This window comes from Pelodiscus sinensis, chromosome 2 (assembly GCF_049634645.1).
Source record: "Pelodiscus sinensis isolate JC-2024 chromosome 2, ASM4963464v1, whole genome shotgun sequence".
Classification (NCBI taxonomy): domain Eukaryota; kingdom Metazoa; phylum Chordata; order Testudines; family Trionychidae; genus Pelodiscus; species Pelodiscus sinensis.
The window spans coordinates 85177412-85195547 of NC_134712.1; the positions used below are offsets into that span (position 1 = coordinate 85177412).

The following is an 18136-nucleotide window of genomic DNA, read 5'->3' on the forward strand; positions in this document are numbered from 1 at the left end:
GCAACTTGGCCAAACCGACCCGGGAAATGGTCCGGGTTTGGGGGGGGGGGGGGAGGCGGAGCAGGTCTCCCCGAGCGGAAGGTGGGAGCAAGGTCCGGGGGGAGCGGGGGCAGCTCCGCAGTGAGTGCGAGGGGGGAGCCAGCCCCACCCCCACGAGGGAGGGAGGGAGGGTCCCGTCCCGTCCCGTCCCTTGACGGAGCCCCTAGGCGGGGCGCTGCCGGGCCCTGCGCGAGCGGCGCGACGCCTCCTCCCTGCGTGCGGCCGAGGCGGAGGAAGCCGCGGGCTGCACAGCGCGGCCGCCCCCGCCGCCGGACCGGAGCGCCAGGCACAGGGGCTGCCCCGCCCGCGACGCCTTTGGTAAGAGACCCGCCGGGAAGGGGGAGCAGAGCGGGGCTGGGCAGCGAGGCTCGCTCTGCTTTGTAGACAGGCTGGAGACGGCCCCGGGCACGCCGCGCTGGGGGACCCCCCCGCGCCCAAGCGCAGCCGGGCACTGGCGGGGGGGGGGGGACCGGGGACTCGTTGCTAGTCCTTGGCTCTGCTTGGGGTGAGCGCGGCTGCCCCCCCCGCCCCGGCAGAGGGGCTGCTGCTGCTGCACCCCCCTTTCCATCGCACGCAGGGGTTACAGGTCGCTGCAGCGGCTCCCAGCATCCCCACCGCGCGCACCGTCCCAGCGCCCTGCCCCGCGGAAGGGTGGGAAAGTTTCAGGAGCAAACGTTTGGGTTTGTTTTTTCCCCCAGGAGGCTTGTGCCATGGCCATCTTCATAGGAAAATGGTGACTCGGACAGAAGAGCGGGGGGGCGGGGGGGGGGGAGTCTCCGTGAATTATTAAGTCAGTTCGAGGTGTTTTGTGTCATTGGGAGCTGCTAGTACATGAGCTGGTAGAAAAACTGTTGGGGGGGGGGCGGGGGGAAAGGTGGCATTAAAAGCAAACCCAGCTTTGTGTGTGTGTTGGTCAGGCAGTCAAGTTCAAGTGGGTGTTAGATGTACAAACCTCCTGAATCCCCCAACCTGGGCAGTAGGGTATGTTGGATTGAGGAGGTTTTGTGTGGCCCATGGAGGGTGCTCGGGCAGGGCTTAGGAGGGAGGGCGTGTGAGGGGGATGGGAGTGAGGGGGATTACTTGGCTCTGTGCCCCCTTCTGCTCACAGGCATCCCCTTCTACCCCCCCCCCGTCTTTTTTAAAGCAATAAAGAGACACTTCCAATGAGGCATCTTCCCTCCGCTATGAGGAGAGGAGGAGTAGCAGGCATAGACCTGATTGCTCTTCCCCTTTGACTGGGTCCATACCACAGGTGTTTCTGGATTAGGGACACCCAAAGTACAGAGATTCATGTTGTGAATTGTTTCTGTACTGCTGCACTGACAATCATTCACTTGAAAACTACCTAGCTACCCAGGGCAAAATGAAGCTCCAAGGAACAGAGACCTCAGTCTTATTTCTGTGTATGGAACCAAATTATTTGAACTATGCCCTCCCTCAGCAATTTTAAGGGGCAAGAGCAATGTAGATAGTGAAGGGACAGTTCAGCCATACAAGGGCTCTAGTGATCTGGTCATGAACCAGAGTCCCATTGTGCTAGATGCTGTACAAACACAGAACAAAAAGAAGTTGTCCCAAAGAGATTACAGTTCAACTACTGTACCTCTCGTTTCTGTTCAGTGTTCCTACCACTTGTGTTGGCCCAGACCCATTGAAGGAACATGATCTACTCCAGTGTTTCTCAACCATTTTTTGTAATAAAGTACTTCCTTTAAAAAAATAAGTACCCCCAGTACCTACAGTTTTCAGACACACACACACAATTTTTTTTACCATTGCAGCAACATTTGATTAAACAACTTAATCGTAGCCAGGTGAGCAATGACATTTTTGGGTGTAAAAAGTACAAAAATAATAAAGCGCTGTAAAACTTATAACAAATTCAGTTTTCTCCAAATTTCAGTTGTGTTGACAAAACCCCCACGTTTCTCTTGAGTACCCCAAGGGTACCTGTACCACTGGTTGAGAAACACTGATTTCTACTCTTTTGCTGCCATAACAAACTCTCTGACGGCAGTACCATAGTGATAGAAATGTAGCCGTGTTAGTCTGGGGTAGTTGAAGCAAAATGCAGGACAATGTACCATCTTGTTAGTCTTTAAAGTGCTACATTGTCCTGCATTTTGCTTCAACGGCAGTACCATATGTTTGTGCAGGTGAAGAAGTTTAATCACCAACTCATGATGGGTGTGTCATGGATATTTTCTCCCCTGTGTCATGATTCCTTGTTTTAGATTAGAAAGCATTTTTGTTTAGGATGGACTTAGCTAGCCCATGTTTGGACTAACTCAACCAGCCGAAATCAAGCTAAAGATGTTGACCAATTTTCACAGTTTAGATACAAGATGAGTAACTTGTGTTAATTAAGCCAGATCTAAACTTGACCTTATTCTAAGTCAAGGTTTAGTGTGCAACTTAGGGAATCATTAGGAATGAGCCAATGAGAGATAGCTGGCAGAAAGTGAAGGTAGGTGAGGAATGAAGACCAATGAAAAAGGTGTGAGGGGCAAGCTGGGGATGGGTGTAGTGAAAATGTAGATTGAAAAAGTAAGTGGCAACTAAGATAAGCAATGGAACATGGAAATGGTTAGCCACTCACCCCACAACAAAGATCAATATTCAGTTATCAATGTACAGTAATTCCTCATTTAACACTATAGATATGTTTCAGAAAATGATCGTGTTAAGTGAAAACATGTTTTGCGGGGTCAATTTTCCCATTGAAAAGAATGGAAAAGGTGGGGGTTGCGTTTCAAGCGGTGGTGTCTGTTGGGACCGGGACATAAGGTTGGGGGAGAAAGGGGACTGGGTTACAGCAGGGAGGGGAGGTGTTTGGCTCTGGGGAAGGGAAGGAGAGGGGAGGGGGATTGGGTTGGGAGTATGCCCCTGTGACCGGTCTGCCAGGACCCACACTGCGTCCGGTGAGGGGAGTCGCCGGGGAACAGTGCGGTGAGCGACAAACCCTCTGCCGTTTTGCAGGGAGGCGGGGGAAGCCCCGCACAACCGCCAGCAACAGGCCGGTTGGGGAAATTGTGTTATTCCAGGGATGGTCGTGTAATTCAAAAAACGTTTCCTAAAAAAATAAATCATGCTATCGTGAAAACGTGTTAAGCAGGCACGTGTTAAATGAGGAATTACTGTAACTCCATAGCAGCATATTCATGTTTGTATTAGCTATCCAGTTGTGTATTCATAAGCCTTTTGATATATATTGACTAAATCCAGACTGATGACATTGAAACAATTTGGTGCTACGTCAAAACATGACTTAATTCACTAATCTATCAGAGCTCCTTCTTTATCAGTATTTGTTTATTTACTATATCTTTAGTTTAGCTCCTGTCATTTTTGATTAAGATAATTATTGTGAAATCTAGATTATAATTTATAATAAAACATCAGACATTTTATATGTTTGATGAACTATTAAATAGTGAAATTAAATGGCTCCTGATTGTGTGAAAGACCCTCTGTTCTTTGTATATGCTCTGGATTAAGTAGTGAAAGCCTGTCAAAACTCTGATTTAAAAAGCATTATTTGTATCCAGTTTTTAAAATCTATTACTTTAAAAATTATTTTTATATTTAAATCATTTTGTTTATATATTAATAATGTTTCAATAGCACAACTTCCGATTCTCAGTTGAATTAAATCACTCCACCCTACCAAACCCTTAAAATCTGTTTAAGGGATCTACATGGGAAAAACAAAAAAAGGATTTGGCTTACACAATAGCACATACAGTCTTTTCAGTTGTTTTTTCTTATTTCAGTGCTGTTTGGAGGTTCCTGAAGTTGACTGCCTGCAGGAAATCATGAGGTCACAATACATCACAGTGCCTACAGTAACTATCCTGCTGTTCTTATTATGGATATCACCATCAATGGGCTGCAATAAAGCTCTCTGTGCTAGTGATGTCAGTAAATGTCTGATACAGGTATTTCTTTTCTTTACCTAAAGACTTATAATCAAATTCTGAAACTCTCTCTCAGATAAATTCAGTGATTTTAAATACAGCATCCAGTGATACTGAAATAAAAACCAAACATTATTTTGCTTAGCTGTTTTTTATTAGTTTGAATGGCAGCTGAATCCTCATTCTCTTTGTAATTAATTATATTCCTGTGACACATTTTCTCTGGTTTTTATTGCTAAAAATGGTTTCATGAAAACATTAAGTTGAGATTTAAAAACCAACACAAAATGAGAGTTCGTTTAATTCCTGTACATTAACCGGATGAAGGCTGATTCCTTTGTTTGTAAATTAAGGGGGATAGTATGTGGTTTGTATTTTTTCTGAAATCTGTACTGCACACAAAGGATTCTAACTGTAAGCAGTTACCAATCATTCTTTTAATAATGTTAATAGTAAGGATGTTAAAGACTAGTCGACTAGTCAATAAGCATTTGTTTATTGGATAGTCTTTTGACTAGTTGACTAGTCGATATCCTCCCAACCCCACTGCCTCTCATAGAGACAGCAAAGGGGGGTGTACTTCAAAGTGGCAGCGCCACACAGTGGTGCTGCCACTTTGAAAATCCAAGGTGGCTGCTGCACAGCTGATCTGAGGACCAGCTGTGCGACGGTGTGCTCCTTTAAACCGCTGCCTTTGCATGATTCAGTGAGGCAGCTGTGGAGCCTGGGGTCAGCTGGGAACTGACCCTGGGCTCCCTGTGGCATTACCCCAGAACAAAGAACAGGGCATCCCTTATCCCACCTTCCACTGGGGCGGCCTGAGTGTTGGCTGTCCACTGGGGCGGCCTGAGTGTTGGCTGTCCACTGGGGCGGCCTGGGTGTTGGCTCCCCAGCAGATCCTGGGCTCCGTGGCTTTGAAATGCACAAGATCCCCCGCGGGTTCTTTAAAGCTCTTTAAAGCTCTCTCTCATAGACATGAACGCTTCTTATTGTTCGTAGATGCAAAATGAAATCTTTAAATTTTGCTTTGTGCTCGTTATACAAATGTAGCAGCTGGATATGATGGCCAAAAATTCTTATTGTGCACCTCAGCTCAGGCTAGGGTACTAGTGTCAGAAATTACAGGCAGCAGAACACAATGCTGTCTATACTTAACCGTAGGTTTTAAGTGACTAAAATTAGGGAAATGAGGGAGTGGAGAGAGGAAAATGTCATATCTGCAATTATTTTTCTGTTTACTTGAATTATGTCTGTACAGGCAGTCCCCGGGTTACGTACAAGATAGGGACTGTAGGTTTGTTCTTAAGTTGAATCTGTATGTAAGTCGGAACTGGCGTCCAGATTCAGCCGCTGCTGAAACTGACCGCCAGTTCTGACTTACATACAGAATCAACTTAAGAACCCCAAGCGTCCCCAAGTCAGCTGCTGCTGAAACTGATCAGCAGCTGATTCCAGGAAGCCCGGAGCAGAGCAACTCTGCCTCGGGCTTCCTGTAGTCAGCGCTGGTCAGTTTCAGCAGCGGCTAAATCAGGATGCAAAGCCGCGGGGGGGTGCTCCGCTGCCGGCTTCCCCGCGGCTTTGCTCTGCGTCTTCCTGGTCTGCAGACCAGGGAGACGCAGAGAAAGCCCCAGAGTACACGGGCAGCAGGACCGCGAGGTCCCGCAGTCCGTGTACTCTGGGGCAGCCCCGTTCGTATCTGCGGATCCGACATAAGTCGGATCCGCGTAAGTCGGGGACTGCCTGTAATCTTAAAAGTGCCTAAAAACAGCATCAAGTGTCTTAAGGTTTGTTTCACTGACTTTCATATTAAATTTGCACAGTTTACAAATAAACATCTTTGACAAACATGAATGTAATCCTGGGATCTAAAATCCAAACTTAGGTGGGTTTTTTGTTTGCTTTTTGTTTTTTTGTTTTGTTTTTTGGCTCATGCATTGCCCCTCGTGCAGTAAGTTGCTGTATTGGAAACTGAATCTGTGGATAAGGGATGAGCTGGAAAAGTACTAATAGGAGTAGAGTTTGGTTTTGTTTACAGTAAAAAAATATTACTTTTGTTGGTAAAGCTACCAGATGGGACTCAATGGGAATCATTTTTATTGTCTTATTTGTGAGTCGAAGAGCACTTGAAACCTGTTTAAAAGGAATATACCAATTATAACTCTAAAAATGTTAGCAATGCCCCTCTGCCATGTATGTTGGCCAAAATGGACTGTTTCTAAGACAAAGGAAAAATGGGCACAAATCAGATATCTGGAATTGTAATGCACATAAACCTGTAGGGTAACATTTTAACCTGCCTGGGCACTTATTAATGGATTTAAAAGTAGCCATTCTTCTTCAAAGGACTTTCACAAGCCAGTTACAGAGTGTGAGTGTGTGAAATTGACCGTCATATGCAAATTTGACACTGTTTCCCTAGGCTTGAACGAAGACATTAACTGGATGTCACATTATAAAACCAACTCTCCATGCATTTAACATCTCATTTATATCAAAGGCTAAGTATGGGATACTTCCAGCTAAGTCAATTAGCCTCATTAGCACTAATACTATTATTGACAGGTACTTTTTCTCCCCTTTCTTTTCTGTTATAAATTCTGGATTTCTGTTATTTGCACTCCAACTTCCAGCTCATCTGAAGAAGTGGGTTTTGCCCACGAAAGCTCATGATACTGTGTATATTTTTGTTAGTCTCTAAAGTGCCACAGGACTACTTGTAGTTTTTATAGTTACAGAATAACACAGCTACCCCTCTGAGACTTTTTAAAATGTATAGTACATTTGAAATCTAACTAGTTACTATAAAGTTCTCTAACATTCTTAGGAGGAGGAATAATTGAAAAAAAGAGAGATCCATAGTATACCACATCTTGAATACTGTGTACAGATGTGATTGTTTCATCTCAAAACAATATATTTGCATTGGAAAAGGTTGAGAAAAGAGCAACAAAAATGATTTGGGGTTTGGAATAGGTGCCATATGAAGAGAGATTAAAAAGACTGGGACTTCTCATCTTAGAAAATAGGAGACTAAGTGGTGATATGATGCAGGTCTATAAAATCATGACAGGTATGGAGAAAGTGAATAAGGAAAAGTAATTTACTTGTTCCCATAATAAAAGAACTAACAGTCACCAAATTAAATTAATAGGTAACAGGTTTAAAACAAACAAAAGGCAGATTTTTTTCATGCATCTCCCAATCAACTTGGGCAATTCCTTGTCAGAGGAGGTTGTGAGGACCAGAACTTTAACAGGGTTCAAAAAAGAACTAGATAAATTCATAGAGGTTAGGTCCATCAGTGAGGATGGTGGTAACGGTGTCCCTAGCCTCTGTATGTCAAAGGCTGAAAATGGATGACAGGAGAGGGATATCTTGATAATTACCTGTTCTGTTCACTCCTTCTGGGGCAGGCATCTGGCATTGGCCACTGTCGGAAGCCAGGGCTAGATGGACCTTTGGTCTGACCCACTATGGCCATTCTAATGTTATGTATGTTTTTATGATAGAGTGGAACAGTTTTAAATGCCTAATTAGTACATGTCCAGATACTTGGAGGCCCTGACCTCTTGCTTATGGTGATTGGAGTTGCGGGTGCGTAGTACTTCTGTTTCAAAGACTTGTGACTGAGGTTCCCTCTAAGCTGTGCAGCAGCACAGCCCTGCTGCTGCTAAATGAGCCCTGCACAGAGCTGCCTGTCTGGGGGAGGGGCATGTCTCCCTCAGCTACAGCAGCAGCTTCCTGCTGATGACAGAGCAGTGAGTCTCTCCCAGCTGGTACTAGCTGTCCATTTAAGTTGTCAAACACTGATTTTTCTCTCTCTCAAACATTAATCTGGCTTAATGGAGTTAATAGAGATACTGTTTAGCTTAAGAGACCCAACATTTAGCCTATCTTTATGTTCTTTTTAAATTCATATGGTCATCTCTATCCCTTTAAAATATTTCCCCAAAATGAAGAATCCAAAATGTGCAATTATGCTGAAACCCTACAGTGTTTTAGGGAGTTTCTACAACTGGCATAATGTGAGCTGCTCATCTATTCTGCCTGTCTTCTCACGTCATGTGAACAGGAATAATGTGCTTCAGTATCTCGTAGGTCCAGTGAAGGGATAACCTGTGTGCAAACCTAAAACAACTTTGTGAATAGAATAACTCTTAAGGTCTTGACTGCCCTTCTAAAGAATCATATAATTGTTTATTTGCTTCTGTGTTCCTGCAGCACCAGCATTTAAGGAATAGGACGTCCTCGTTATAAGTCCAAGATACATTCCAAAAGACTTGGACTTACAGCGAAACAACTTAAAGCGGGGAATTATTTTCCTGTGGCTGACTTCCATTTGTGGAAATGGATTAATTTTTTGGCGTGATTTAAGAGCAGGGAATGGGAGGACTTATAATGTATCAGTTCCTATAAGCATCAACGACTTTAGTGCAGACTGGATGTATACCAGGGCAACTTTATAGCAGGGATGCCCTGTATGGGCATAATTCTAGGACTGGTGTTTGAATGCTAAGTGAGATAAGTGCTACTTCAGTCTGAGCCCAGAGAATAAAGAAGGGGAGGAAGTGGTTACCTTTTTTAAAAAACTTTTCTAGAGTTATGAACTTAAGCAAAACTACTAGTTACTGAATCTGGAATATAAAGAATTTTTCCTATCAAAGTAGAACAGCCATAAAGTAGGTAAAACTTGTGAACTGGATAATGCCTCTTTAATAGTACTGGGGTATTGCTGCAGTGTGTGAATATTTATCATTTAGATGTTCGGATAGTGAGGCCACCTGGGCTGAAGAAATATTGAAACCCATACTCACTCACATTTAGCACACAGTTATGTAAATATTTTTGCCAGCAGGGCTGGAAGGCAGTACAGTCATTACTACTTCTCCTTACAAGCTGCAGTGCTTAAGGGTGGTCCCCACATAAATATTTATTTTGTTAGAACTGTAACAGAAAAGAGCATGAGATCAACAACGCCATATTCATGAAGCTTTTCTTGTATAATACAGTTGCTTCATTTGTGCCCTTGTTTTGCTGGCTAGAATGTTGTATCTTTTTAGCCTTTCCTCTAAATAAAAATTATAATAAAGTAACTTGGGATTTCTATCTCCAATGTTTAGAAGCTACAAAGGTTTAACAATCTTGCATCAGGAGTTGAGGGTTAGCTTTTATGTGTGTGCAGGGCTGTTTAAAAAAACAAGAAGTATTAAGACAATGAAGCTAGCTTTCTGCAGTCATGGATGTACCTTAGCTAGTCAGCTGTTACTATTACTGGAAGTTCCATCCCATTATGATGAAATTTTAGTGGAGTCAGTGACTGAAGTTACATGATGCAAAAACAACCATCTTCTTTTTCAGGGAGTTGGAGTTCAGTCCATATAGTTTACAGGCGCATTTACAAGTAAGTGAGTAAATAACAAATTAGCTGTCAGTTCAGAAGTGGGGGTTAATGCTAGGTAGGATGAGCCCCTTTGTGGCCTGGAATGGCACTGAATGTATGCCAAATCTTATTTCCTCTGAGGGAGCAGCTATAGTTTGTCTCTGAAATCCTGGGGCAAACAGAAGCAAGCACACATCAACAAAGTAGCTTGTCCACGCTCTTGTTTCAATTGCAAGCCCCCCAAAAAACAAAACCCCAGCACCAATAACTACAACAACAATGCAGAGGTTAAGGATTGGGGCAATAATGCATCCTTGCTTAACCCCAGTTGTAATGACTATAGGGTCCATGTGTCCATGTCCAGGTTATTATAGAGAATTGTGTTAGTCCTTAAAATACACATTTTGGAGGGCAGCACCTTCCCCAGGGCTTCATGATCCATGTAGTCGAAGGCTTGTCAAATCGATGAAGGCCATGTACAGGATCAGGTTTTGCTCCTGAGACTTTATGGATGGAAAACCTAGGTGACCTACTGATAGCACTTCAGGAGTCTGGAGAGGTACTGCCAATAATGCCTCCAGAGGATCCTCCACATCAAGTGGGAAGATCTCTGCACTCATTCCAGCATCTTCACTGAAGCCAGTATTACCAACACTGAAGCAACAAACTTCCTGCACCAACTCCGCTAGGCTAGTCATTATGTGCGGTTGCCAGACTGTTGCCTCCCAAAACAAGTCCTTTACTCTCAGCTCACCTGTTCAGAGGAAATGCTACAAAAATAAACTGAAAGGGTATCTCAAGGAAACTGATGTGGACATCAAAAGCTGGGAGGAGCAGACCACCAACTGCCCTCAATGGCGTCAAATCCTCCAACAGATAGTAGCCCACTTTGAGAAGGACCTTGCCCACAAAGCAAGAAAGAAAGCAAGCAAGAAAGAAAGAAAGAAAACTTTTTTCCAGAAGGCAGCTGACTCCAGGAAATATCTGTACCTACTGCAAGCAGATCTGTGGTTCTGGGATCTGAATTTTGAGGCATTTTCGGACCCAAATGTAAAACTGTTGTATTGATAATCCTCAAATCCTTCTGAAAACGAGGAAATGCAAACTCAGAACTTCAGAAAATCAAGAGATTGCCCAAGATTATGATGACACTTATTCCTCAGTATCGTTTCAACCTACAACTTCACTTAACCATAATTAAAACATTAGAATTCTTTCATATTCTGCCTCACTGTTTACAGTGTCCTTTGTAATGAAAACCTTGTGCCCTGCTATTGACATAGGCATAGTAACCCTCTTAAATTTTTCTCTTTATTTCTGAGAGCACACCCTAATCCTTCCAGAGTACACAACAATGGTTTTCTTCTGTTGGTTTGTGCTGTTAAAATGAGAGATAGTAGTAAATAGATGAGTTGCAGAATCTAATTAACAACACTCAGTCAAGAACTCCTTTTCTTGTAGGTGTAAGGGCTTCCGGTTAACTTAGCTATCTTAACATTCAATATTAATTAATTCAATTAATTAACATTAATTCAATGTTTTTAAAGTTTTTCCTGTTAACACACTAAGGGTACGTCTAGACTACATGCCTCTGTCGCCAGATTAGGCTACCAGACATAGGAAAATGAAGCGGCGATTTAAATAATTGCCGCTTCATTTAAATTTACATGGCTGCCGCGCTGAGCCGACAAACAGCTAATCAGCTGTTTGTTGGCTCAGCGCGATAGTCTGGACGCGCGGGTGGCAACATCAAAGGTATTTGTCGACCACCCAGGTAAACCTCATTCCAGGAGGCATACCTGGGTGGTCGACAAATACCTTTGATATCAACACCCACGCGTCCAGACAGTCGCGCTGAGCCGACAAACAGCTGATCAGCTGTTTGTCGGCTCAGCGCAGCAGCCATGTAAATTTAAATGAAGCGGCGATTATTTAAATCGCCGCTTCATTTTCCTATGTCTGGTAGCCTAATCTACATGCCTCTGGCGACAGAGGCATGTAGTCTAGACGTACCCTAACTCTTGCACCCCTCACCTCTCCACCCCCAGATCTGAGCTTCCCCCCCACACATCTGACCCTCTGCCCTGAGCCCCTCCACTTCACCCCACACTTAAATATCATATAGATACTGTCATATTATACCTCCTCAACCTCCTGCCCTAAGGCCTCCCATACCTATAAGAAAATAAATTTCTTTCACCTCTGAAAGACATATTCATCTAGGTTATGATACAAACATTAAACACTAGCTCTTAACATAAGAACAAATCCTTTAAAAGCTTGTCTATTTTCCTTCTTCCCTGCCCTTGCTCCCCAGGCACTTGTAACAAAAGAAACACGTTTCCCTTTGTTGGTAAGATCTAGCAGACTTTGAGCAGATGTATAGAATTACTTTGAACTGCATACTGAAATGCACTATTTTTTTAATGACTGCTGTAGCTAGGAGAAAAAATATGCTATAATTCAAACTTGGACTAAAGATCTTGACTTGGACTACTCCTCATCTGTCCACACAACTCTCTATGTCTGAAATTCATGCTGGTGTAATTTCATTCTGTTTTAAGATTCATTTTTCAATGAAGTTAAGATCTGCTGTTAATTTTTTTGTATAAACTCTTAAACAGCTATATAGGATTTTGAAGCCTTTTCAGCATTGTAGCATTGAATAAAGAATATTTTATAACTGTTTTGTTATACCACAAATAAACATAGGGTATGTTTATACGTTGTAGGTCTAGTACATAATAAAATTGGGTTAACAAAATAGTTTTCATCTGGTTGTTTGCAACAGATTTTTCTCTTATTAAATTATGCTGGGGAAAAAAGAAAAAGCATTTGCTTTTTCAGCTGTTGTCAATATCTTGGGATCATGTTTCTCACTGAATTCAGAAAATTAAGCCTGTAATACAGGATATTTAATATGTGCATCTTTCAAAGCCTTTGTGGAAGGACACAGGCTTTCCATTTGTTTACTAAGGCCTGGGGTCCATTATAAAGTTAGGTTGATGTAAGTCACCTTGCGTTGATCTGTTTGTCAATGTGTGTACACTCCAGTTTCTTTGGCTGACATGAGCGTCTTGTTACAATGGTATTCTAAAACCACCTCTCCAAATGGTGTGGAGCCACTGTCAATCTATTGAGATTGATGCAGTCTGAATGTAGACAGTGTGAGACCTGTGCCAACCTTAACAGTCCTATCCTGCAGTGACTTATTCCCTGCCATGGTGACTGCTCTGGTCACAATGTAAATCTATTGTCCAGGCATTTGAGACTGGAAGCTACCATTTACCCTTTTTAAAACCACCAGTGTGTTTTTTGAAATGCCTTTTCCTGGTTGCCCACTTTGCAGCTCACCCTTGCGTGCAACTGCCCAGCTGATCATGCCGGGTCCGTACACTAGATGCACTTCTGCCTGGAATAAACAGTTGATATTGGATCTCCTGGGCCAGTGGGGAGAAGAAGCCATATAAGAAGAGCCATAGACCAGCAGGAGAAAGTCAACATGAAAAGATTGCAAGGGGGATGCAATAAAGGCGTAGGAGAGGGATCGGCAACAGAGCTGTTCGAAAGCAAAGAGAACTTCACTGGGGATACTAAAAGGTCAGGGAGGTCAACAATACATCTGGTGATAGCTTGTAGACTTGCTGCTTATACATCAAACTGTATGCCATACAGAATGGAGACCCCACCAAAATCTTGCAGAGCACTGTGGATACCTGAGAGGAGCACGAGAGAGAAGACTGTGCCACCAACCCCAGCAAGAGAATCCAGGTTCTGTTCAAGACTTTCTGCCGCCATCTAGACAGTCTTGTTAGCTGAGTGTAGATGAGCTTGATGAAAAGGAAGGGATCTAGGATAAACGTGTGCATTCATTTTCTGTTAAAAAGTTTAAATTTCAAGATGGTGCATGGCTCATCCTCAAGTTACCCAGATGCAGGTATCTACTCTTCATAGTTTCACTCATATAAGAAGAGGCAACATAGACAAATTGTATGTGCTTTGCATTCCTGTGTTGGGTTAGATCAGGAGGGATGCAGTTATTCCCGAGAGAGTCGATGAAATGATCATGGAGGTACCCTGCAATCCTCTCCGAAAGGTTTCTAAGGATGGCTGTCTTATTTCTTCCTCTGCAGTAGGATACTATGCCTTGCCATCCTCCAATGAGTTAATCTGGCACCATTGCTGTATACAGGCTAGAGGCATGTGGTGTCTTCAGGAAACCAGTAGAATGTGTATTCTCTGGATCTTTATGAGCCTCAGGCATGAGATACCAGTTAAAATCACTACTGCTTCTGGAAAATAGTGCCCCTGGAAGGCCATGCCCATAGTGGCTGGAGTTGAAGAAGGGGGGTGAATCTCTCCCAAACTGAAGTGTTAATCAGCATGTCTTCTTAAAAGTGTTGATAGGGATAAGGAAAGACCATTGTGAAAATTACATTTCCCTTTCTGTTGTGACAGTAAATTCAAGGGCAGATCAGTCTTTTTATCAGCAGCTTGTGGTGTGGCAGCTTTGAGAGGTGCTCCCACCCAGATTCACAGAACACCTGGTGCTGGCAGAGAGGAGAAAAAAGAGGACATGTTTTGCAAGGTCCTGCAAGGTAATGCTGCATTGAACTGTGAACAAAGGCCTTGAAGAGTCACCATGACACAGATATCTTGGAGGAAGAAAGAGAAGACGAGAGAGGCTCAGACAGCCCTGCAAGGCCAGGAGAAGAAAATGCACTAGGATGTAATAGGACTTCTCAGGCAGCAAACACAAATGTTGCAGACTATGGTTGAAAAAATACTAGATGTTATGCCCTTTGCAGTCTTTGGAGAGTCCTGCTGCTACCGCTCTGCCCCTGGGGACATCAAGGAAAACTACAGCTTCACATATGTTGATGTGAGAGAACAACCAATGGGGTATGCAGAAGCCACAACCAACTAATATTTGAATTGAAATAGACAGAAATATTTGCCGCTTTTCCAATTATAAAGTTACATGCCATTAACTTATGTTAAAAAATGTTATTACATGGTATTATTTTGCATACTGTTTTTCTGAACCTTCCCTCCCCCGTCAATAAAGTTCTATTTTTGAGAATAAAATTATCTTCATTAATTCACAATACATGTTGCAGAATGCATATCAGTACTCGAGGGAAACATGTGAATGTACAGCAAACACCGCGTGATTCTTAGCTTCAGAAACACACACAGTCATATTTATAAATGTACAGCAAGGACTACACAGTTCTTAGCAGCACCCAACATTACAGGCCTAGAGAACAGTTTGGCAGAAAACACTAGGCTGACTGACTGTTAAACTACTCTGTTGGTCAGCAGACAGCCGCTCCATCTCTACCCTCCGTCTGGGTGGCAACTTGTGTCCCTATTTGTCTCACAGGTACTATGCAAGACACAACAGGCAGCTGTAATCAGGGGGCTTTTAGTCTCACTCAGATCCACTAACATTAGGGAACATTGCCAGCAGCAGAGCTGGTAGTTGAATCTGTACTTCAACTCATAATCACTATTGACATTTCAATATTGATAGCAGTGGTAATCTGCTAGTTGGAGACAAATGTATCTGCATGGGAACAGTCCTGTGTTCTCCAAGATGTGAGTGTTGTGCATGTTCCCTGACTAGCCCAAGGAGCAGAGACTAACAGAGCATCCCCAGTGATCCATCAAAGCTTGCATAACCACAGAAAAGCAGCCTTTTGTGTTTGTGTATTCTTGGCACCAGCTCACTTTGCCACAAATGGTGACATGAGCCATTTATCTCCCCACTGCAGACCAGCAACCCCATTACTGCAAATCCATCGACTATGCCCTACACATAGCCAAGAGTCACAGTCCTCCATAGCAGAAGATGATTAACAGTCCTGCACACTTGCATGACAATGCTTCTCTTCCCACACACACATATGGGCTACGTCTACACTGGCATGATTTTCCGGAAATGCTTTTAACTGAAAAGTTTTCCATTAAAAGCATTTTCGGAAAAGCGCGTCTAGATTGGCAGGACACTTTTCCGCAAAAGCACTTTTTGCGGAAAAGCGTCCGTGGCCAATCTAGACGCGCTTTTCCGCAAAAAAGCCCCGATCGCCATTTTCGCAATCAGGGCTTTTTTGCGGAAAACAAATCTGAGCTGTCTACACCGGCTCTTTTGCGCAAAAGTTTTTTGGAAAAAGACTTTTCCCGAACGGGAGCAGCATAGTATTTCCGCAAAAGCACTTACAATCTTACATGAGATAGTCAGTGCTTTTACGGAAATTCAAGCAGCCAGTGTTGACAGCTGGCAAGTTTTTCCAGAAAAGCGGCTGATTTTCCGGAAAAACTGGCCAGTCTAGACACAGCCATGCTGTATGTTTTCCAACTCCAAAATGATTTCCCATTGGCCAATAGTAATCTGACATTGCAAGCTTCCAGACGGGGATCACCATTCACTTCTCCACTATCAGTGCAGCTCTTATTCTGGTGCTGGAATACTGGCATGAGTTCAGGGTGGCCTTTCACATCCAAAAGTTCTGTAGTCATTGCTCGGTGTCCAAATCCCACATTTGAATGTGATGCAACAGTCAGTTTTCTTTTTCTTGGGGGCAAAGAGAGCATTCTGCTGTTTGCAGCTGCTCTGGGAATGCCACCACCAACCTTGCCTTATTTTACTCTGTGTCATTTACCAAATGGTACGCAAAGAAATCATGTTCCCACATTGTTACAGTACTTCCTGCAGATCTGCAAATACAGAAGAATCAAACATGCTGTACAGGCAGTCCCCGAGTTACGCGGATCCGACTTATGTCGGATCCGCAGGTACGAATGGGGTCCTCTCCCTGGTCTCCAGCAGACCAGGGAGAGGAAGCAAAGCGGCGGAACACGCAGGCAGCGGACAGCCCAGACGTGTCTGGGCTGTCCGCTGCCCGCGTGCTCCGGGGTTTTGCTCTGCTTTGCTCCCCGTTCCCCTGGTCTGCAGACCAGGGGGACGGGGAGCAAAGTGGCGGAACACAGACCAGGGGGACGGGGATCAAAGCAGAGCAAAGCCGCGGAGCACGCGGGCAGTGGACAGCCCAGACGCGTCTGGGCTGCCCACTGCCCGCGTGTTCCGCCGCTTTGCTCCCCGTCCCCCTGGTCTGCAGACCAGGGGGACGGGGAGCAAAGCAGAGCATAGCCGCAGAGCCCGAGGGCAGCAGAACAGCCACAGCGCGTCTGGGCTGTCCCGCTGCCCCCGTGCTCTGCGGCTTTGCTCCGGACGCCTGTGGTACAGCAGCTGGGGCGCTGCCGGTTGGTCCCGTAGTGCCGCTCTGGGCTCTACTGGACCAACCCGGCAGCACCCCAGCTGCTCTGCCCCAGGCGTCCTGATTCAGCCACTGCTGGTCAGTTTCAGCAGCGGCTGAATCAGGACGCCTGGGGCAGAGCAGCTTGGGTGCTGCTGAGTTGGTCCAGCGGCGGCACTACTGGACCAACCCAGCAGCACCCCAGCTGCTCTGCCCCAGGCGTCCCCAAGTCAGCCGCTGCTGAAACTGACCAGTGGCTGACTACAGGAAGCCCCTGCCCCGGGCTTCCTGGAATCAGCCGCTGATCAGTTTCAGCAGCAGCTGACTTGGGGATGCCTGGGGTTCTTAAGTTGAATCTGTATGTAAGTCAGAACTGGCATCCAGATTCAGCCACTGTTGAAACTGATCGGTTTCAGCAGCGGCTGAATCTGGACGCCAGTTCCAACTTACATACAGATTCAACTTAAGAACAAACCTACAGTCCCTATCTTGTACGTAACCCTGGGACTGCCTGTAGTTGAAGTGTTCATGAGAGTGGTGCAAAACTCGGTGTGTTCCCTGCTTCTTTAACATATGGTTGACAGAAAAGTGCCATGCAGGTTTATGGGGGGGTTTTTAAATGCATGAAAATTGTGGGATATGGATGGCATTATTTGATCAGGAAATCCCAGAAAATCCTGCATATACCATTTCTGTCTCACAGCGCTTGGAGAAAATTTCCCCAAAAGCATTGTGCCAGACAGTGGTCCATAGCACACTGGGATAGCATTGTGTGGTGCACCACACTTTGCACTGGCACAAGTATTCTTGGTGAGTATGTGTGAAGCAAATACAAGCAGCAAATTAAGCATGAGCAATATATAAAATTGGCATTTGTACGCCGTATAGCTTCTGTTCACCAAAGTGTGTAGTGTAGATAGAATCATAGAATAATAGGACTGGAAGGGACCTCAAGAGGTCATCGAGTCCAGCCCCCCGCCCTCAAGGCAGGACCAAGCTCCGTCTACACCATCCCTGACAGATGTCTATCCAACCTGTTCTTAAATATCTCCAGAGAGGGAGATTCCACCACCTCGGCAATTTATTCCAATATTTGACCACCCTGACAGTTAGGAATTTTTTCCTAATGTCCAATCTAAACCTCCCCTGCTGCACTTTAAGCCCATTACTCCTTGTCCTGTCCTCAGAAACCAAGAGGAACAAATTTTCTCCTTCCTCCTTGTGACACCCTTTTAGATATTTGAAAACCGCTATCATGTCCCCCCTTAATCTTCTTTTTTCCAAACTAAACAAGCCCAGTTCATGAAGCCTGGCTTCATAGGTCATGTTCTCTAAACCTTTAATCATTCTTGTCGCTCTTCTCTGCACCCTTTCCAATTTCTCCACATCTTTCTTGAAATGTGGCGCCCAGAACTGGACACAGTACTCCAGCTGAGGCCTAATTAGTGCAGAGTAGAGAGGCAGAATGACTTCACGAGTTTTGCTTACAACACACCTGTTGATACAACCTAGAATCATATTTGCTTTTTTTGCAACAGCAT

The 18136-nt window shown here is 44.5% G+C and overlaps 1 protein-coding gene across 1 annotated transcript in view; it reads left to right on the top strand.

The window, feature by feature from the left end:
* The first annotated feature begins 192 nt into the window (after window positions 1-192).
* Window positions 193-18136, top strand: part of TWSG1 (twisted gastrulation BMP signaling modulator 1) — a 39828-nt gene continuing 21884 nt past the window's right edge. Inside the window, exons 1-2 of the mRNA XM_075920970.1 lie at window positions 193-357; window positions 3813-3977. Coding sequence (XP_075777085.1) covers window positions 3855-3977 — 123 coding nt within the window. The 5' untranslated portion in view covers window positions 193-357; window positions 3813-3854. The remainder of the gene's footprint in view (window positions 358-3812; window positions 3978-18136) is intronic.